The 21,968-nt window shown below is 48.2% G+C and overlaps 1 protein-coding gene across 9 annotated transcripts in view; it reads right to left on the bottom strand.

The window, feature by feature from the left end:
* ZFHX3 (zinc finger homeobox 3) overlaps nucleotides 1-21,968 on the bottom strand; it is a 137,882-nt gene that overhangs the window by 79,898 nt on the left and 36,016 nt on the right. For 8 of the 9 annotated variants that reach the window (XM_030457849.1, XM_030457848.1, XM_030457844.1 and 5 more), the window contains exons 2-3: nucleotides 6,881-9,627; nucleotides 3,585-4,081 (exon numbers count right to left, since the gene is read on the bottom strand). In XM_030457849.1, coding sequence (XP_030313709.1) covers nucleotides 3,585-4,081; nucleotides 6,881-9,581 — 3,198 coding nt within the window. In that variant the 5' untranslated portion in view covers nucleotides 9,582-9,627. Of the gene's footprint in view, nucleotides 1-3,584; nucleotides 4,082-6,880; nucleotides 9,628-13,383; nucleotides 13,404-21,968 lie in introns of those variants that run through there. The other variant, XM_030457851.1, reaches the window with a different exon arrangement.

The following is a 21,968-nucleotide window of genomic DNA, read 5'->3' as shown; positions in this document are numbered from 1 at the left end:
CTCAAGTCAGTGCAGATCCACAAAATTTCATCACCACTAGCAACTTGAGTATTGACACCAGAGGGTCATTTTCCTGCACACTCTGCATCTCCTAGTTAACAAAGAACCTCTGTGCAGGGCATCATGTAGTCCCAACCCTCTCCTTCAGACTCTATTCCCAAAAAAAGTTAACTCAGCACTTGGAAAGACTGAAAAGGAAGACACTGAATGAACTCATTGAATGCACTCATTCGGCAGTCTGGCCAGCAAAGTGTTTCTTCAGTAGTTCCTTGTTTAAACTTCTGAGTTGCAGGTTTTGAACTAGAGATTTTCAGGAAGTTGTAGGAAACATCCAAACTTGGCTTTTGCTCAAGCAGATTAATTCCTTCTGGAAATTCCACCTGTGCAACTGAAGCCGGGAACTCATGCCTGACCTCTTCCAGATGTGGGGAATCGTACTCTGCTTCAAGTCTGATCTAGTACTCTGTGGTCGCGAGGAGAAAAGACTTGGCTTCTTTACAGTAAGCAGGCACTTGTCAAGGGCTTGCAAAGTCTCTGCCTCTGTTACCAACCACCAATGTAACTCAACCTTGGCCTCACTGTGCTCAGTGCTCATCATTGGGCTGTCCTAGCCAAGAGATGAAGGATCTTCAAACCTGTCACCTACCTCAAGCTGGTACATCCACCTCAAAGATTTAGGCACACACATTTACAACAGTGTTCCTGCTTTCCAGGTAGCTTCTCAGAATATAACAGCCACGAACCAGACAGAGGAGATAAACAGCCATGGTGAGAGGCACAGCTACTGCATTCCCCCAACAAGTGCAAGATAACCTACAGAATTTCCAGCTAGTCATAGGATTTCAGGGGGATAGTAGGGATTCAGGGAGAAGGTAAGAATAAGGAAGAGATTTCCAGACCTTTCCAGTTTCTTGTTGTAAGCAAGGACCTCACTGTGGCACCCTTCTCACCACTGACATAGGAAGAGGTCTGATGCAGGCTATTGCAATGTGCAGGACAAAGATGGCAGCAGCAGTCCAGACCTTCTTCCTCACTGGAAGAATTGCAAGAGAAGACTAAAAGGTTCACCAGACTACAGGCTGTGTCTCCAGATCACATTTTCTGGAAGCAAGCAGCACTAATAGAAGTGGCTCTTGGGCAATGCAAGCAGCCAATAATATGTGATTTAAGAGAAAAATGGCAAAAAAGCAGAATAAGGAGGATTGTGTGTGATAAGCTTAGTATGTGCTCTCACCCAGCAGCATCTGGAGAGGATTTTCTCCAGCAGGCAGGGAAGAACTCGATTACATCCAGTTAACTGTGCTCTAAACTGATTATGCATGTGCCAGGCTAATGGATTACATTAGCAAGAGGAAAAATAACATCCAATCAATCTCAATTTACTGCAGACCACACTAAGGCCTGAGAGAAGAGAAACCATTCTGTGAACTACCCCCACACCACCTTTTCAGCTACCAAAAGAGACATGACACTACAGCCTCGCTGAAGACTGGAAGAATTGTTCTGAATCTTGCTGGATCCACAGACAGGTTTTCCCTGCAGTTAAACACAGACACCGTGAATCCAGCTGTTTGCTGTCCCCTGCTACAGGGTTTATACAGGTGAATTCAGGGACTGTTCAACAGACTTCACGAGTCTGAAACATGTTATTCCCTGTCTGGTGTTTCACTGCTTTCACATCAGAAGTGACATAGGGCTTTAACAGCTCTGAGAACTGCACAAGCCTCTCACAATCCTTAACACTGTCAACTCCCCTTCATCTGCCTGAGGAAAACATGTCAGAAATATTTATTACAAGTATCTACCGCTGTCAGCCTGGCTGACTCAGGTGGGGCTTTTTCCCTTTCTTCTACCCCTCACTTCTTCCCCCCAAAGTGAGAGATTCCAGTGCCCCAGCTGCTTCTTCCCCAGCAGAAACCACTGTAGCTGAAGGGTCTGGATAATATTAATATTTAAGAGAACAATATTATGTGTTAAAACTCAAAGTAGAGCTTTCAGACAAATCTATTGTACCCCAAAATGAATTCCATACACAGAGGAAATTTGGTCCTCTACTGGCTTTTTGAAGTCTCAGTTGAACTCTTCTGGCCCCAATTTCCAAGCTGGTTTAACTCTCTCAGGTCTCCTGTACACTAGAGTGCAGAGGTGTATGTGTAGACCAGACCATTTTTGAGCCAGACTCTGCTGCATGAGTCTGGGTCTCAGCTGGCGATGGGCACAGCAGTGAGGCCTCAACAGTGAAATGTATTTCTCCTCTGAGCAGTTCCCTATCAATTCCAGACAGGTCCAACAACCATGGTTCAAGGCAAACCACCATGATGGTCCTGGTTATCTCTTCCCTTTCTGAATTTGCTGGACTGCTCATTCCTGGGAAAAACCCAGGTTTTGAAATCTAATGTTTACACTGTGACACAGGTGGGCTATGGTACAGTTCAATGTCAACATTTAAAGTCCCATTGTGTGAAGAAAAATATTCAAATAAATTAATTAAGAAGCATGAAATACACTCTCTGTACATATATACTTGTATGCAAAGAGCTCACCACATCTGGGGGAAACCAGGAAGAAAGAACAAGGACAGAAAGAATATCTAAAACCTGAGAGGAATGAGAAGACAATGAGAGGGACAGCATGTGTGAAAGGAAGGTATGCGGCTTGTTAGATTTATGGCAATTCGTACCTGATTGTTCATACTAAAGCCATTATGGGATGATTAGAGAAAAAGGTGAAGCTTTAAGTCCAGTGAAAATCAATAGAAACGTCTGGAGCAATTCTGCTGCACAAGTGAAAGGACTATTTACTGTATCCGGAGCTCCTCTTGGGTTACAGCCCACAGGGCTCAGGCCAGCAAGGGGAGGGGGTTGTGAAGGAGAGAAGTCAGTCAGGAAAAAGAAAATGGTTATAAAGAAGACACAAAATGGGGGGGGAGAAAAAAACCAAACAAACAGTAAAGAAAATGGCAGTCCTAGGTCAAATCTTACTGTGGAAAACCTGCACTACCTCCAAACAGCCTGTCCATAGGGATGGGTACACAGGCTTCTCCTCCAGCCTCAAGCAAGCCTTTGCTCACAGATTCCAGCATTATCACACAGAGTGTAAGCACACAGAGACAGCATCCTGCTCCATCCCTCCCTGCCCCAGCCACCCAGCCCCTCCCCTGCCAGCATTAACAAGCTGCTCTGGCAACAGCAACAGCCTTCAAAGTGCTCAGGAAGAATTTCATGAGTTAACAAACTGCCTGATGGAAAAGAGCCAAGAGAGGCATGGCAAATACTGTCTTGAATGATGTTTTCAACAGTGACTGCTGAATTTTTGTGCAAAAGTCTCACTTAACACAGAGGCAGCACTGTAAGACATGAAAACCCCCCTTAAAGCACCCTGACACAAACACCCACTGGCCTACAGCTTTACCAAGCACAGGGGCTATTAGGACACGGGCCATACCACACAAGTGAGACTGGGTCCTGCTAGAGAGATCTGAGCAGCTCATCTCCTAATGATTGCAGTCCACTGTGGTTCAAAACAGATTTTCCTTTGTTCCAGTACTTGGGCAATGAAGGAAGATGAAGCAAAGCCAATCTTACCTTATAGAGCTTCAGGCTGGCCTCGTGTCTTGAGTTCACTGTGTGCAGACGCAGCTTCTCCAGACTGTTGGTGTAGTAGTCACACGCATTGCATTTCAGATGTACTGGGTTCCCAATGGCCACACATTTCAGCCTCCACTCATTGGCCTTGCCACCCTCCTTGATATGTGCCACCAGCTGGTATTTCTGCACGTGCTTGTCTGTCTTACAGTGGAGCTGGAAGTTCGCCTTGAGCTGCGTGTTGTAGCGGCACAACTTGCACTGGTAGGAGTCTCCCATCACTGCCTTCCACTCGTCTTCAGGGAGGCTGCGCTCCACGTTCATGTGGAGGCCCAGCATGTCCAAATTATCTGTTGTGAACTTGTTGCACACAGCACACTGGAAAAGCTTCAGCGATGGGTCATTTGTTTGCGTGAAACTCTCACCCAAGTTCATTAGCTCCTCAGACACCAGCTGTCCACCACCTAACCGCATGTCCAGGGGGATCTCTCCACCCACTGCACGAAGGAAAAAGGGGAGAAAGAGGTCAGAAAAGCTGGATTCTTTACTTGCCTGAAGAGAAGCACAGAGCAGAATACAGAACACACACAGCTTTCAGTGCAGTTCCTGCACCCACCAAACGCACAGCAAAAAGCCAAGCACAGGTCTCCCTTTGCTTTCTCCTCTGTGCTGCTGGGTCAGTACTGTATCTGAAGAAAAAAGCAATCACAGCTGGCATGTAAGGCTGGGAAAGAGGCACAGGGCATCTTGCTACCCACCCTCTGAAGGACAATTATCCAACCAACCCTCTGCCCTTGAAAAGTGGCAAGGAAAACCCTTCAAAGTTTCACAGGATGAACTCCTTTGTACCACACTGAAAGCCACTGCAGACATTCCAAGAACAGTGTAAGACTTCATCCTGTTTTTTGTTGCCTATCTGGAGAAGCAAGAAACGTTATCTCATGAAGTACCTGAGCACAGTCCCTGCCAAATAAAGAGGTCAACAGTCAGAAATCCAAGTGATAGTAGTGTTGGAGAGGTCACCACACTGCTGTCCTAAGTGGGCAATGGTGCAGAATGTGGCAAGTAAAAAAAAACAGTATGAAAAGTGTCATTCCTGTGCTATTAGATCTCCTCTCTTGTCCAAGTGGTCAAAATGGTTTCTAAAACAAGTGCTGACAGATGCTTTGTGTGCTCAAGGAAAAGACAAGCACCATTAATAACAAGGGTGCAAGAACATGTCAAGGAAAGCCAGCAGGACACTTACTGTCTTGAAATGTCACATCTACTCTTCAAACCAAGAGCTGAACTCCATTCACTTACAGTAAACGAACACACAAACTCTTACTTACATCAGAGCACTCTGAAGATGTGGAGAGAAAGACATGCTTTTTCTAACATCAACTTTTTATGCTAAAGCAACCAAAGAGACCAAAAGAGACCAACCACCAGCTTCTTCTTAGGACCTTTTCTCCATCTTTCTCTCCATTTCAATTTTTAAGATGTTTATGCTCCCCTGCAGCTTTTTGGTATTTTACCTTGATCTTACATCATAGCTCAGCTTAACAATCTTATTAAAGGAACTTTCAGGCCAGCAGTTACTCAGTCTATGAAAAAGAAATATTTTATTTCCTTAATTTTTAGTTTCCTATGTTTCAACCTGTTTGCTGAGAAGCAGCCACACAGTGAAGACCGTCAAAGTTCAGGCAGAACTGTGCTAAGGTTTTTGAAAGCACAGAATCAAAGCTGGTGGAGCCCACAGCTCTGGGCTACTGTCCTTCCCACAGAAACACACCACTACAGTGTTCAGTACAGTCCTAAGCAGGATGAACTACAGTTTGCAAGACAACTGAAATGCTGAACTGGTCAGAGGACCTCGTCTTCATCAGTGTATCTCATGCTCACACAAAGAACTAGCTGGAGAGGAGAAGCCCCATCATCTGCATGCACTGCCAGGAAACTGTCCTTCCATCAGAGCAGCCAAGGATCTTTTTTCTTGATCCACTCTATCATTGCCTACCATGTCCTCTGTACAGTTTCTCCTGCATATTGGCCCTGAAAAGCAGGAAACCCTCCACTTGCCTTCTGTGGTCTGTATCTCCTCACTGTAGTAATTTTTCAAAGCATTCAGTTTAAGACACATCCTGAAATCTTCTCTTTAAACCAGTGCCTCCTGAACATATCATGCAGTAAAAAACCAAAAGTAGACTCTTCTGAATTAATATTCTACTCAAATCCAGTTTTGGACTGAAGAGTAAAAATGGCAAAAATCTGCTTCATTTCTAGCAAAGTTTGTAGTGTGTATATGAGTCTAACTTAGAGATGAGCTTGTGTCAAGTGCTCATTGACACGGGAAGGGCCTCCCTCTGTAATCCTCAACTCAAGATTTGCAGCCATCAAGCATACAATTCACAAATGACTCTCCAGGAGAGCTCATATACATTCAAGGCCTTCTCATGCACTTCAGAATGTTTCAGTTAAAATAATCCCAACTTCTCTCACATCAACTGCCCTGTGGTTCAGTAAGGAGGGGGTAGGAGGCACCATCCAGGAAACCCACTACAGACAACAGAGTAACTTCATACACTACCAGCTATGTTACAAACAAGTGTCCATTGCAGCTGTTGGCAACTTGGAGCTATTGAAAACACACTAAAATAGGTTTTGTCCTTGATGCAGGCTGGGATGCCTAAGAAAAAAAAAAAAAAAAACTCAAATCTTCTATCTCATGCTGGTACCAGATGAACAGCTTCAGCTTGGTTTCTTCAGCAGAGGACCACCCTCCCCCTTCCACTGAATTCATCACAACTCTCAAAGCTTCCTTACCTTTTCTTTTCAGTGCAACACAGCACACAACAAACAGCTCAACATCTGCCTTTAGAAGCAGTTTATCAGACCCTCTCACAAAGCCACCCAGCAAAGTACTCATCCCTTACCAAGCCAAGGAAAAAACATTAGGGAACACTGTAGTAAGGATGCTTTCCACAATGAGGAGGAACATTTAATGCATGTCATCAAAAGTCATATCTACTGCTTTATTAGCTCCCTATCAAAACTCCTAGAAAATGCACCAGAAAAGTATTGTATTTTCCCAGGATGAGAACAACTGGTTTGGGGGAACGCAGAAGTTTCCACCGTGCAGTCTTCATCCTTGACCACCACACAAAGGCAACTGTGGCTGCACTACACAGGGGGCCACAGAGACAGAAGGATGGGATTTGGCACCCAGCACCCAGCCTGTGCATGAGGGTTTTGTGGTAACACAAACACAGTCCCTCCCCTACACACAGACACAGTGCAAAACCCTTCAGCCTCACCTAGAGATGGAGCCATTGTTGCCATGGGATTGGTGGGATCAAGCTGGAATCCACCCATCATGAACTGCGTATCTGAGGAAGTGCTGTCCATCTTCAAGTTGGGAAGGTTCATGTTCTGTGCCAGGTAATACTGGTAGAGCTCGGCCTCAGCAGGGGATGGCAGGCTGCCGAGACCCAAGTGCCGGTTGTGTTGGATTTGGGACATATTTTGCTGAAGCAGCATCATATTGTGCATGTGCTTCTCGCTGGTCATGTGGATACGAAGGTTCCTAGCTACGTTGGTTTCATAGTCACATACCTCGCACCGCCACGTAGGTTTGGTTTTTGGTTTGGTGGGGGAGGGAGCCCCACAGGTGCTACCGATGTTGGCTGCTGCAGCCGCCGCAGCTGCCGCAGCCGCTGCTGCTGCCCCGGCAGTGTGGCTGAAGACTTGCTCTCCCCCTCCATTCTGCAGGTTTTGCATGTTGTTGAGATGCTTGTCGGACTGCATATGAATACTGAGGTTGCCTTTGGTAGTAGTGGAGTAGTTACAAACCTCGCAGCGGAAGGGCTTGTAACCACAGGTGTAGCTCTCACCCCGTGCCAGCCGCGGGTGTGGCTGCCCACTTTTGCAGTAGACGCAGGAGCCACCTGGCTCGGGATGTTTCTCCTTCATGTGTGCCTCAAGCGTCTGCTGGTACTTGTAGTGCCAATTGCACTTGGGACACTTGAGTGTCTTACAAGAGTTGCGAGAATGCATCATAGTCATGTGGCCACCCAGCGACCGTGAGGAGCCCAGGACTGTGTCGCACTTTGGGCATTCCACACCGCTCCCCGAGGGGCATTCCCCACCCCCAAGTTCACAGAGGGGGCCAGCGTGCTGGTGATGGGAGATGTAGCTCCCGTCCTCACCCTCTGTGCTCTCATTTGGTTCTGGTGCTGTGGCATTGTCTTTATTGGCACTTTCATCGATAAAGTCCAGCCTCCTGCTGCCCTCTGCCACGCTGGCTCCGCCACCCTCATTGTTAAAGCTTAAGTGATTCCTCCTGTTTGCACCATCAAAGACAAAGGAAGAAGCAGAATTAGAACTAGTAGAAGCTGTGCCCCGCGACAGGGTCTGGAGCACGTTAGGCATTAAGGGAGAGTTAGAAATGCTTTGGTTTGAGAGAGCAAGGTCCTTTTTGCTGCTGCCACCACCTGCCACAGCCCCAGCATCCTCCTGGGGCCGGTCCTCCAGTTCGTCCTCCAACTCACTTGGAAACAGTCCTTTGCAACCCTCATCATCCTCATCTTCTTCCTCTTCCTCCTCTTCCTCTTCCTCCTCCTCCACATCCTCTTCCTCCTCCTCCTCCTCCACCTCCTCGATTGGCTCTGCCTTTTCTGAGAGGCTGTCCTGGTCACCTCCCTCTTGCTTCTCCCCCTCTGCCACCCCAGGGTCCTTCCCCTCTGAGGATTTGGTGGGACTGGAAGTCAGTGGGCCCAGGGGGACTGAGGTAATGGGAGTCTTCAGAGCTGAGCTGGTCAGCCCGCCAAGGTTGAGGAGCGTGCCAGGGGCCAGGACACTTGCTGGCGGTGGCTCTGCTGCACTGGCCGCCCCAGCCTGGAGGGCCTGCTCGCCTTCCATGCGAATGCCACTGAATTTACCATAAAAACTGTGTCCAGGGCCTATGAGGTTAGCTGTGGAAACGAGAGGGTGCTGAAAGGTTTTGTTTTTTGGTTCCAGAAAGCTGACAAGGGGTTCCTTGTCTTTGCCTATCCCTTGGATGATAGCGGAGATGTTCTTATTGCTAAGAATTTTCCGCTCCTCCTCACTCAGAGTCATTCGGTGGTCGTGCACCGCATGGGTCACGAACGAGCGGACATACCCAAAGGAGAGCTTGCACAAGAAACACATCAGGATGGGCTTCCTCTTCCCGTAGAGCACAAAGCCATCAAATTTGGACAGGTCCACATTGTTGGGAACATCTTTGGATACGCAGGAGCTTTTGGCAGAACCGTCGCTGTTCAGGTAATCCTTGTTGCTTTTGTGTCGCACATCGAAGACGCGGAAGCTGTGCAGGACGGGGCTGATGCCCGCCAGGGCTGAGGTATTCGGGAAGGTCTGGTCTGAGCCCTCAAACCACTTCCCGAAGGATGAGGCTATGTGGAAGGTGTTGATGATCTGTGGGTAGACGGGAGCAGTGGCGGAGGGCTCTCCCTGCTTGGGCAGAGAGTTCGGGAGCAGCGAGGGGAGAGCCCCGCTGCCGCTGCCGCCAGCGGCCCCGCTCTGCACCAGCTGGCTGAGGCTCTCCACGATGTAGGCTGAGCCATCTGGCTGGTAGACGATCTCACCAGCCAGGTTCTCCACGTCGCTCTCCTCCTCCCCGTCCTCACTGCTCTCGCTCCCGCTCTCCCCCCGCAGCGGCAGGGGCGGGCGGGTACCGGCGCAGCGGTGCTCCATGTAGCTCTGCAGGCCAGGGAAGGAGGCAGCGCACTGCCCGCAGCTCACCTCCTTGCTGGTGGGCTCGGGACTGGGGCTGGCCGCCGCGCTGCTCTCGGGGATGCGCTCGGGGAAAGGGACCCTCAGGCTGTCCAGGGGGCCGCGACTCTCCGCCGCGGGCTGCTCCATACTGCCGGCAGTGTCAGGGAGGTGGGCACTGTTGATATCAGTCCATTGCTGGTGCTGAGGGATGCCACACCCATTGTCCTTCCCGGGGATGACGGGCGAGTCACAGCCTTCCATGGCAGGGCCGGCACGGAGCACTCATTGCACCCGGTACGGCTTGGACCTGCAGGTGGGAGAGAAGGGGAAAGGTGGGTGAGTCAGGGAGAAGGGACAGTTCCCATAGAGGCCCCTGCCCCAAAGGCCACCAGCACCGCTCCTCAGGACCAAACAGGAGGATCTGAGAGCTGGCACCCCAAGACAGGCTCCAGGAAGAGGCAGCCTGGTCCTGGGTAATGCTCTGCTGGAAAGGAGTGATGGAAACATAGTGGAAGCAGGAATGCAAGAGGCAAGCCAATGGTGGTGAAAGCCTACCCAGCCACCTTTGCTGAAAAGCAGGGAAGTAAAATCATAGGAGTTGCACTGCAGTCCCCAAAGCCTTAGAGCTTCAGAAAACAACCAACCAACCAATATCATAGAAGACCTTTTGACCAAAACAGAGTTAAGACAGAACAGTGCTGGAGCTTTATGGCTTGGTAAAAGTCGTACTGTGACTCCTTAAGCCACAGATGCTGTTGTTTTTTAGTGATTCCTTTTTTTTAAGTGGTTCAGGGAGCACAGAATCTGAGGTACCACATACCAACTTCTACTTCTGCAGTAGACCCAGAGACCCTGAGCAGCTCACAGAGATTTTTGAGCAACAGTGTTTGGTATGCACAAGAGATTTAACTGCTGGGATCTGGACAGAGTTTAAATGGAGAGATGTCAAGAGAGAAACCAAACAGGAAATTCCAGATCTGACAAGGGTCCATTCTGGCGATTGGGAAGTGGTCAGCCCACCATGCTCCAGGAAGCTCCCAGAGACCCTGATGGGCAGAGGCTCTGCACACAGATGGCCTGCTCTCACTCCCAGAGGCAATGGCTGATGCAGGTCCTACAAGAGAAGGAAGGACACCCTTCCCACTGTTTCCATTCCACCAAATATTAGATCTGGGGAACTACCACGGACTGCCAGGCAGCCATCGAGCATGAGCTGCTGGGCATGTCTCACTTCCACAGCTCTGACCATCTCTACCCCACTTAGGGCATCCTGCCAGCATCCCTTTTGCTGAGCAGGTGGGCAGGATACACCTCTCTAGGGTTAGGGACCTAGGTTAGGGTTAGGGAGATTAGGCAGTGTAGCCCTTAGGAGCTAGAGCATTGTGATGCAGACCACAATCAGCAGGAGATTACCAGTTCAGCTGCAGTCCTAGGAAGAACCCTGTCTGCAAAGAAGCATTTCTACAGTCTACTTACAGTACAAGCCACATAGAAGGGAACATCAGCAGAAAGTAAAGTGTTATTACCTCATCTGTTAAGGGACTTATAAGTTGTGGTTCACAGATTTCCTCAGGTATACAGATACAAAGCATCCATAGAAAACAACTGAATAAGCAGTTCACCACTCATTAAGAACCAAGAAACAACAAAAACCTGTAGCTCCAGATCCACTGCCGTCAATGGCACTCAGGAATTTTTCCACCATATTTGATCTTCTACCAACTACATACAAGGGCCACTGTGCTTGTCAGACTATTCTAAAACTGAACACATGCTTGGCGAGAGGTGTGCTGATGCCACTCAGTGTAAGGGTTTGGGGGATAGGGTGGGTTTTAATTTAACAATATGCTGCTACTGTTGAAGTGACTCTGGGATTTACTCTGAGGCATTTAAAGTTATGTCTTTCTTTTAAAGTCTTAAGTCTTTCTTTAAACCTTTTTTAGACAAAAAAGCCCTCAGCTTGCAGCACCACCAGCTCACCAGGAAACACATCTAGATAGACACGGCTTGGAACTGAGCATCTCCATTATCAGGAACTCCTGACTGGCAGAAGATGCCTGACTGACAGTTGGGCCAAAAGGGTTCGCAGGGCTGATGGGGTGGGAGGGTTAACAGCCTGATTGTAAAATCAATGTAATAAATGCTTGGTAAGTTAAAGGAACATGCGGGAAGAGGAGGCCACGATTGATAAAGGACTGCGGCTTTGATGCTGCACTGGGGACTTGTTTATTGACAAGGAAGCCAATCTCTTCTCCTGGCCAGGCCAGGCCAGGCCAGGCAAACCTACAAGCACTTACCAATTAATTGGTGGGCTTTTCTGTCTTGGGTTGCTTTAACATCTCTCCCCCCAACTCACTCCAAGTTAACCAGATCAGAGGCGCAACTGATGAATCTCATCCCCTCTCCTTGACACAGAGGAGTCCTTTGAGGGCAGGTGGGAAAACACACAACTGAAACACAGCCAGCCCGGAGCCCCTGGACACAGGCCAACCCCCTACACAAACCTGAGCTTTTCTTGCCTGATCAGTTCATGACCAGAGTTATTCCTGCAGAATGACACTGAGACAGGATGCGAAACAGAAATATGTTTCTATTTGCACAGGTATGACATATACTGTCTCTTTAAACTGCAAAGAGCAATTTCCTCATTAAAGCAAACCAGATTCTAAGCAGGAGTACGATGTACTTATTAGCCTGCTATTACAGGCTCTGCACCTTCCTCCACCCTAGACCACCCCTCAGGGATCCAAGGGGCACAGGAGAGCTTGCAAGGACAGACACACTGCCATGCAGTACACCCCCCGTGCCCCCCGCCCACTCTCCTCTGTTTATCAGCCAGTCAATAAGAAAAGGTAGTTCTTACTTAAGGAGGCAGAAGTCAACTCGTCAGGTCGATCAGCACTCTGTCTGTAAACATGGTTTCCCGTAAAATCAATGAACTCCAGTTACAGAGAGAAGAGCCTGAGAGACGGAGACTCCTCACACTCCCACTTCTAGGGAAGGGCTGTCCCTCATACCTTCTCCCACCCCATGATCACCGTGCCCGTGCTGCACAGCTCACCTGAGCCCCCACTGCCCTCAGCACTGCTGCATCCTGCAGCCCCTCTGAGCAGGTCTGGGACCCACGGGGCAGGAGCAGCAGACACAGCAAGCCAGAGCTGAGCTCCACTGGGACAGCCCAAGGCAAAGGGAAGCACCGTGCCTCCATCAAGAGTGCCTACCAACCACAGCTGGTGGTCTGCAGCCATGCTCCATCCAGGACACAGGTGGAGACAATCCCTGCATCTCCCCTAAATAGCCTCTGTGCAGCCCCCAGAACCATGCTTTCATGGATTGGTGGGCCATCTTACAGCAATGCTTCCATTGCCCAGAAGCACACAGTGCTGAAACAGCCCCCCCCCGGGCCCAGCCCCATTGCTGGGGGCTCCTGGGGCACCCCCCAGCCCACAGCACCAGGCTGCTCCCTCCCCAGAGACACTGCAGCAGCGTGGGCGGCAGGGATGGGAGCAAAGGGAGAAGAGGGGGGGTCCTGCTGCTGCCCAGGCTTCCTGAGAATTAAATATGAACAGCCGTGCTGTGTAATTTTAAATTGTTAATTAGCACAGGGTTAATTAGGCGGCCCTTTCACAAGAGGCTGTTTGGCAGTAAACCAAGACTGGAAGCAATGAGGAAGGAGGAAAACAAAAGGAGAAAGAGACAGTGAGAAACTGTTCCCTCAGCTAATGACCCACATGGCACCATGAAAAAAAGGGTGCAGAGGACAGGGGAAGGATACAGGCAGATTCATTAAATCTAGGTCCACTGCACTGGAAGGCACACAGTGAGGCACCTCTCCCACTCCCCACTGCCACAGGGAAGTGCCCAGCTCTGGAATGAGCTGGGTCTGCTCCTTCCCAGCCCTGGCAAGCTCTGGAGACTTTGGCTCCAGCCAGCTCTGAAGCTTTTTGCCATGACTCTGCAACAGACCCAGCTTGCAGACACTCACAGTCAGCAATTGAACTCGAGTGGTTGCTGCTGGAGAAAACCACACAGCAGCCTCTAAACTTTGCAAATACACACCTACCTTTTGTGCCAACAGATGCTCTGTGAATCAATATCATAAATCCACCAGCTCCAGCACAGGGGCTGGGGATGCAGAGGAAAAGCAGCAAAGGACAGAGGCAAAAGGACAAAGCCAGCATAAGGACTAAAGGTGGCCTCAGGTGCTCCATGCACAGCCCTCCTCTCATGGCCTTTTAACATGTCCTCAGAAGTGCAGGACATGGCAAGATGCTCATGGTCAGGCCAGCCAAGAAGCTCCTGTCCCAGAAATGGCACTTGATGACACACACTGGCTCCTGCCTAAAATGGAGGGACAGACATACCAAAGGTGATGGTATGTGCCAAGTGCCTGTCACAATCCCTAGGACCAGGTATGTTTGAAGAGCGGGAACTTGGGGAAGGTGGAAGCAAGGAAGTTACCATGTCCATCTGGAGTGGTGACACAATCAACCCTGAACATCAGAGCTTCTGTGCCACTTCCCTGCACCTGGTGTGCTACAAAGCACTCTCGTAACACTTAGAAAATTGCATATGGAAAGATACTATAAAAATAATTACCTAGGATCAAGAATTTTAAAATTAAGGAAGAACAGAATGTATGCTGGCAAAGCAACTTTAATTTTGCTCCTTTATGCATATGCATCATGATACTGTCTTTAATTACATGATCACACACTCACTTAGTAAGTGGGATGGTCACATAAGAGGGTAAAATAAGGTTGCATGTGCGTGTTGTCACTTTCTGAGATTTATACAGCAGCTGTTATCACACAAGTATGTGGAAAGTCACTTCCTAGAATAGAAAGATCTTTTCAAATTTCCTAAGCAACAATGGCTGGATATTCAAGCTTGATAGCAACACGGAGATAGTTTCAATCCCCACATTCATAAGATGCTTTTGTCTTAAGACTTAAACAGAAGCTACAGATTCCAGCTCTCACATTCATTAAGATGCCAGAGGGGCTGTCAGGTACTAAAGGAAGTGCTGAGGATTCTGCAATAGGACTTGAAATACTAGGATGAAATGGTACTTATGAGCTAAAATTTAAGCATAATACTAGATGCATGGCTTGAAAAATGATTTCTACTTGGGTGTGTCCATCATTTTCCCATGTCAGTGCCTTGGGATTCCTCTTATGCAATTTCCAACAAAAACCACCCTGAAAATACTGACATTTATTTGCCAAGTTCAAGATTTTAAAGAAGAAATTATAAACTAATTTTCCTCTTTCACATAGCAAGTTCCATCTTGCACCTTTCCAAGGAAGACCAAGTTGTGTTTTGGCATACAGTTGATGAGAGTGTTGTTGCTTCATCAACAAACATGGTTTGCTGAGTACTTGTAACAAGTACTTGCCTTGCCAAACCCTGAACAAGCTCTACATCTAGCCTTCTTCCTCTTCTGCGGTTAGACTTTACCAACCAGAAGTCCAAGCTCAGTTCTGACTTCTCCCAGAGCCTCTCTGCTGACACTTCTCAGTGCCAGGTGGTTATTGCCAGCTGGACACATGGCCACATCCAAGGCAATGGCACCAGGAGTGGAAGTAGCAAGACAGACCTGCCTGCTGCTGGAAGAAAAACACAGCCAACACTGACCCACACCTTCCAACACCTGTTGACAAGAGGCCTGGGGCTGCAAGTCCTCGTGAACTGGTTTGCTATCCAGTCAAAGCCAAGAGTTCACGTGGCTCTGCGGAAGCTGCCGTGAACACTACACGTCTTCCCTTCTGAGGGATTCCAGCCAACACATTTTGAAAGGGTCTGGGGTCCCAGAAGTGGATGAGGTAGCACCAAGTGGTACAGAAAGATTCATCAGGTGTCTCAGAAGGACAGGACAGCCTTCTCCCAGCAGGAAGACAGCCCCATGGAGTGCTCGCCTTTGGCAGCTGGCAGCACTCCAGAGCTGGTGTGGTGACAGCCCAGCGAGCGGCACTGCGCACGCTCATCCACGGGGCAGAGAACGCCAGCGCTCCCTGACACACAGGCGCACATGCGTCGGCACAGCCGGTTCCTCAGATCTTCATAGGATCATTAGCATAAACAGCTTTTCAAGCAGCAGGAAGCAAAGGAAATGCTGAACAAAACAGGACTGAAAGCTGTAGGGCTCAAGCACTTGGCACAAAATGAAGAGAAAGGGTCTCCTTGAAGAGGTGAACCTTCCACATTATCCACATTTTTTCCTCTGTCCTTCACACCAGCTAAAATTGAGGCAACAAGAGTAATACAAGATTCAGGCAGCTTTTCAGAAAACATTTTGTTATGAACTATTATTCCAAGTTTGCTGATCCCTTTGAGCCAGCTACTGTACTGCACACAAAAATATTTACATAATCATCCAGCCACTGCCTCTGAGAACAGAGTAATCCAGGAGTGCCAAAGGGTTTTAAGTGAGCAGCTGGGGTAAAGAGCATTTATTCCTCCAGAGAGACTCTCTGCAGTGAAAGTATTTTGCAACAGAGGTAAACTAGCTTCAGTTGCATTCCTTTCTACAAAACAAAGTAAAACACTTGCGTAGTTCATAAGTCATATAACATTTACAAGCTCCTGGTACATGGAGCTTGTTTTCAGGTCCTCCATGAACCTCTCCTTGTGTGATGTGATGCCACAGAAATTTCAGATTCTGCTTCCATATTGGTTTGCTTCAAAACATCACACATTCCACGATTCCACAGTTGCATAATTCACCCCTTTGCTCTAAAACCCAATATTTCTTGTAAAATCCTCTTTGCTGCATAAACAACTATATTTGCATCTGGTTCACATTTTCAGTGCACTGTTGTCGACCTAACTCCAAAACTAACCGAAGAGCTGTCAAGGACAAACTGCCTCAGTCCACTGCACAGACTACATGGTGCCCAAGTCCCCCTGTACCGTAGTGCTTTGGGAAAAGATACCTACTCTTCCTCCCTTGGAACACAGTCCTTGCCTATTGCCCTCCTCATTTGCCACTGGCAGTCCAGTCCAATAAGAGCTGCCCCAGATCCACGTGGGCTAACCAGTCCCCACTACAAAGGTCCATTACTACCCGCAAGACCTTGCACTGAGCAACACCTGCACCCGCCCAACCCACAGAGATACATGTCAAGAGAAGCCCTGATTGTTCTGCATTTCAAACACCATAAAGACACATATAAACCAATAAAAGATGGTATCTGAATCGCCAGAGTGCAGTTCCTGAATCCAAGAAGAATGTGCAGCATCTACGGCAAGACTACAGGAGACAAACCGCAGGATTGACTCCCAAACTGAGGGATTCCAGCTGGCTGCTGTGGCTCATCCACCTCCCACCCTCAGCCTCTGGATGCACTGAGTGGCTCCACCCCATCAGAGACACTTGAGGCATCTGGACTGCTACCAACCACCAGCACCAGTCTGCAACCAACGTTGCAGCACAGCCTAAGGAGCAGACACAGCCAGCCCTGGGTGCCTGGCCCAGCAAGCTGATGCTCTGTTCCCCCAGCAATGCTTCTCACACGCAGGCTCACACGCCTGGGGAGGAAGTCCTGCCAATGCTCTTTCCTTCTTCTGATCTACCCAAACAACATGTGCGTTCCAGACTAGTGTCAAGGGCCAAGCAGAGGGTAAGAGTTAGATCCATAAGTCATGCAGCTCTCCGCTGCCAGGGCTCGGATCCAGTCCTTGTTAGGAAACAGACACTGCCTGGGCCCGGGCTCCCACCCTTTGGGAAAGCTGACGCTTTGGAGTAGGAGCACAGGCTCAGAGGCATTAGGTCATTCAGTAACCATTCTGCTTGCTACTTAGACAAACACAGTGATGTCTAATACCTTAGCTCTGAATTACACACTGGTGTTGCAAAGCCCCTGTTGCAAAGGTCACTGGGATGCATGCTCAGATCAGCTACTGGTGTTTTGGTATGGAGTAAATTTCACCAGTCACAGCTGTATCACTGGTATGTGACCTAAAAAACCCAGAACCCTAAAATCAGGTAAAGACAATTGCCAATAGGGTTGGGAAACCTATTCCAGCCAAAACCAGCACACCTTCCCATTTGGAGAACCTTTTAGGCAAATTTTGCCATACCCAAGAGGACCCATGCTCCTGCAAACAAAAGGTCTGCATACTCATCTGCTACCAAAACAGTGCACTCCTCTAGACTTCAGATACAGCCTCTGTATTCCTTTTCTCTGGTCATAACAAACCTTTTGATTGCAGCAACCAACAGGAGTCAATAACCACATGCTGCTCAACAGCTCAAAGTCTCAAGTTCAGGCTCTCCTGGTCCACAGTATGCAGCCGCTTTATCAGCTGCTCCATCCCCGGTACACTTCAGAACAAACACACCTCCTGTGAAAGTTTAACCACCTCACAAGGGAGAGCTGCCACAGACTCAGATAAACACAGGTTTCAAAGCATGCACCGGGTGGATCTGCTCAGACTGCCAAACCCAGCAAGGACTAAGCTGCTGCACACCTGTGAGGATGGAGGCACCTGCTGAGGTGGGAAAGGGAGCTGCTACACACACTTCACCAGAACTCCAGAACTGAAAGCGTTACTCTGCTGCTTGGCCTCTTGCTAATTGTGGGTTTTATTTTTATTTCCTATTACCCTCTTGCACGCCTGATGAGATTATCTTACCGGAACTGACACAGCTGGAGGCTGTAGCCATACATGGAGCCTCTCAGGAGGCTATGCAATTTTATTTTCATTGATCAGAAATCAGCAGGGCAGTAAATGATGGGAAATTCCATTAGGAGAAATACTGGGCCACAACAACCAACTACTTAGGTACACCCAAATCCCAGAAAGTCCTGACTTCCCTCAAAGTCCAACCTGGAGGCTGACAAGGAGACATCTTTCTTCTTCCCAGTCTGGAGCAAGCTATCAACATGATGTTCCCAGTTGCTGCTCACTCTGCAGAGTAGAGGCAATGCTGTCCCAACACCCCCAAGGGGTCACTCAGATGAAACAAACCCTCTGGCCCAGGGTCCTTCTGTTTTAAATATCCTGTACACAGAATATGCACTCAATCCCACCTTCCTGCATCAAAATCCTACCATCAGGCTACTCTGGTCAAAAGCTGGGTTTGACCTGGCCTCTTGCTAAGTTCCTCAAGTATCCAGGCTAAAAGCCAAGTCCTTTGCCTCCTGCAGCAGGATAGACAAGCCCCAGCAGCAGAGCAGGGGTTAACAGAAGCTGACCGCAGCGCAGTTGTTAAGGTAATCAATACCACTGAGATACTAAAGCAGCATAAGCCACATTATTGATTGCCAAGCAGATGATAAAACTGTTTATTATGATAATTGCAGGGTGCCTGCAAGATGCTCCTAGTGTTTTCTAGAGCTTTTTACAAAACCAAGAATTGCTAGGGCATCATCTCCTGTCTGAAGCCTATCTGAACTAAGGTGAGGGCTCTCCACATCCTGCTGTGTGCCCAAGCAATAACCATGAGCCACCTTCACCTTCCAGCTACTGGAGAGATCTGAGCAGAGAGCTGTGGAGAAGATCACACTACTTGACATAGTCCCTGAACTATTTATCACACACAGACGTCATATCATGGTCTGTCTCTTATAAATCTTCCCTCACCCATCTTTTGAGAAGCTTCCCCTTCCAAGGGAGCAAGAGATCAAATACCAAAACTTGTAACCTCAGCTATGGATCCTCATTCTGATCAGCTGAGAATCAAAACTCCTAAACTTACCAATCCAAAACATTTTCTTGAGTATTTCAGGGTTTTTTTTCTCCACTTTGGAATTCTAGTTTGCTACATTTTTTTACATAGGTTTAACTGAATTTTCCTCTTCAAGGCCTAAAATTATCATGCAATGCATTAAGAAACCCTTTTCAGAAGACTGAAGTCCAAATACTCAGTTTTAGAGATTCAACTATGAGCAGACAGACCATACCTCAAAAAAGGTGACACACAACAGCTTGTCACCCTGCCACCAAGAGTGCAAGATCAGCAACTGATCCACCAGCATAAAGCAAAATATTTTGATTCTGAAGTCACTACAAATACTTGGAAGTTTCTCTTGAATTAAATGCAGTAATAGGCATCAACTGGCCTTCAGAAGATAAGCAAAATACAAACCGCCCAATTGTATCTACTCTGGCAAAAGCATCTATTACTTCTCCATCAGCAGGAGAAGGAATGGAAATTGTAACGTAACTGGGCTCTATGTTGCCAGCACTGCCAAATGACAGCTGAAAATGAATATAACAAGGGATGAAGCTCCAGGGCTCTGTCAGCAGCTCTACAGGCACTAATTATGCAGGATGGGTCCCATTATCTCCCAGTATGGACAGTGCTTGGTGTGAACTCCACTGTTGTGGCTGACGGCTTTCATCCAATCTGGGTCGCTTTTTCTAAGTAAACACAGTTGATAGCTGGAAAATAAACTTCACATCAGTCAGAGCAATTTTACTAAGGGGCTGGCCACAGCCTGAATTAGTCCACTGATGGAGCTGCTGGCCAATGCTCCAGCCTTTTGTTCCTCTTTTGGAAGAGGAAACAGAAGACTGAAACGGCACCCTGGTGAGTGAACACATCACACCACACAGCCACTGCCTTACAGGCTGGAGATCTGTGCCCATGAGCTTCTAAAAGCTGTTCTGTCTCAGCCCCAACACTGGTGATAGGCTACAGAGCCTCATGGAACTCACCACAGAGGTCTCAGAGTTATGAGGCTGCTGTTTTGGACTCTCACAGTAAATTCAGTGTGTAGGCAAGATAGAAACAGTAATTTCTTATTAAAAATCTAGAAAAGGGAGGAGACCTCCTTCACAACTACCCTTAGTTAGGGTCAACCTCCAGCTCTCCTTCCCACCAAGGCCAGAAGAGTCAACCATTAGTCAGCCAAGAGAAGGGGCCCTTTGTTGTTCCTAGAAAATCTGCTGTTATGTATAGCCTACCCCAGCTCCACACCTGCAGTCCTTCTGAAAGCTGACTTCTCCATCTGAAGCACCAAGACATGCCCCTCAGCTCTCCACGCAAAGCTTCTCGTGCTCCACTGACTCTCAGCTGTACAGCAAGCAAAGCGCTGGCACTGCACAGAAAGACAGGCCCAGGAGCAGAGCCCTGATGGGTCCTCCCAGGAAGATGTGTGCAGCACCATTAACCACTCTCCCCAGGACTCAGAGTGGAGACACTTCCCAAAGCCTTACTGAGATTTTTTTTCCCCCCTCTTGTTCTAGATCTATATTCCAGGAAACAATTCAGAGCCTTACACAAATTTGCTCCACTCCTCCACACCACTGGAGAAATGTGGGACTGCTCAACAACAGACAAAGCACCTGAAGAGCTCAGGAAGTCAAGGAGGGACAAATAACAAACACGAGGCAGTAAAACTTCTAGTCAGCTACAGAAAGCTCCACAGAATATATCAACTTTATAGGAGCAAGAAAGGCTGTTCCTACAGCACAAAAGGATGAGTCAAATAATGGTCCTGAATATGACTACTAAGCAGCCAGCCTGTCCTTCAGACCCCCACACCTTCCCACCAGGGACTGGAAAGGTCACCGCTTACCGACAGCAAGACCAGGCAATGAGAGAGACAGATCAATCTTTTAAACACAAAACAAAAAAACCCCTAACATATCAGCCAAAAAGGGTCGATGAAATTTCAAGTGTCTCTGTCTTCTGTGCTGTTAATACCTGTGTGCTCAGAAAGCTACCACAGAAAGCCTCTTAAGCCAGAGACTAACCTTAGCTGAGTAACTCCAGGCTCCCCACGTAAACCGCTTTGGTACTAGGCACGGTAATTAGTGCTGTAACAGGAAGAGCAGCTGCTAACCATGGTGGACCTGGGTAACAAAAGTTCCCCAGAAAAGATTGATGGGGATTGTAACCTACATGCATAAGGCTCTGCTTGTACGGGGAAAAAAAAAAAAAAAAAAAAAGAAAAAAAAAAAAAAAAGATGAAAATCATCACCTTGGGACCATCTCAGTTAAATAACAGCACCTCAGCACCTTCACAGTTCCTAATAAACTACAACAGCTCCAAGATATAGGAATTTTTTTTGGTGGTGTTTTTTTTTTCCCCTGCAAAACCCCACTGCCCTGGAATGGCAACAGTCATGCCAGAGTCAAGCTACTGGGATCCACTGGGCTGCAGCACTCAACTGATTGCTGTGGTTCAAGCCACGCTTGCATCTCAGTGCTTCCAGCACAATTTATTGTTCCTTCTGAACATCAGTGGGTGGCTCCAGTGGTGCTGGACCAGCCTGCCTGCCACACCACCTCCCAGGATTTCTAGGATTTTTCCCAGGATTGGCCAGCCTCAGGGCACTGCCTCAGCTCCACCTACCCATGCCCACAGCTCCCCACTCAGCAGGGACCTGTGGAGGCATTTGGAGGTGGTGGCTCTGTAGGTTCCTCTGTGCTCCACCAAGACCATCCTGTCTGCTGAAGCTGACCCCAGGCTCCAGCCCTCTCTCTAGTCCTCTTGGAAATGCAGCACTGAGGACACCAGTTTGCATTCCTGCAGAGAAGCCAGGGACAGCAGATTGCTGCCCCAATACCATTTCCTTTTCTTGAAAACATCTGTTTTCATTATCACTATTACTTTTAATTAGCACGTTACAGCTGCCTTAAGCCCTCCCAGCTGGAGGAAAGTTCTGCTCCTAAATGAACAATTAGAAAGTGCA

Source organism: Calypte anna, chromosome 11 (assembly GCF_003957555.1).
Source record: "Calypte anna isolate BGI_N300 chromosome 11, bCalAnn1_v1.p, whole genome shotgun sequence".
Lineage (NCBI taxonomy): Eukaryota > Metazoa > Chordata > Aves > Apodiformes > Trochilidae > Calypte > Calypte anna.
The sequence above is the reverse complement of the archived record's forward strand: the minus strand, read 5'-3'. Positions and strand labels throughout refer to the sequence as shown.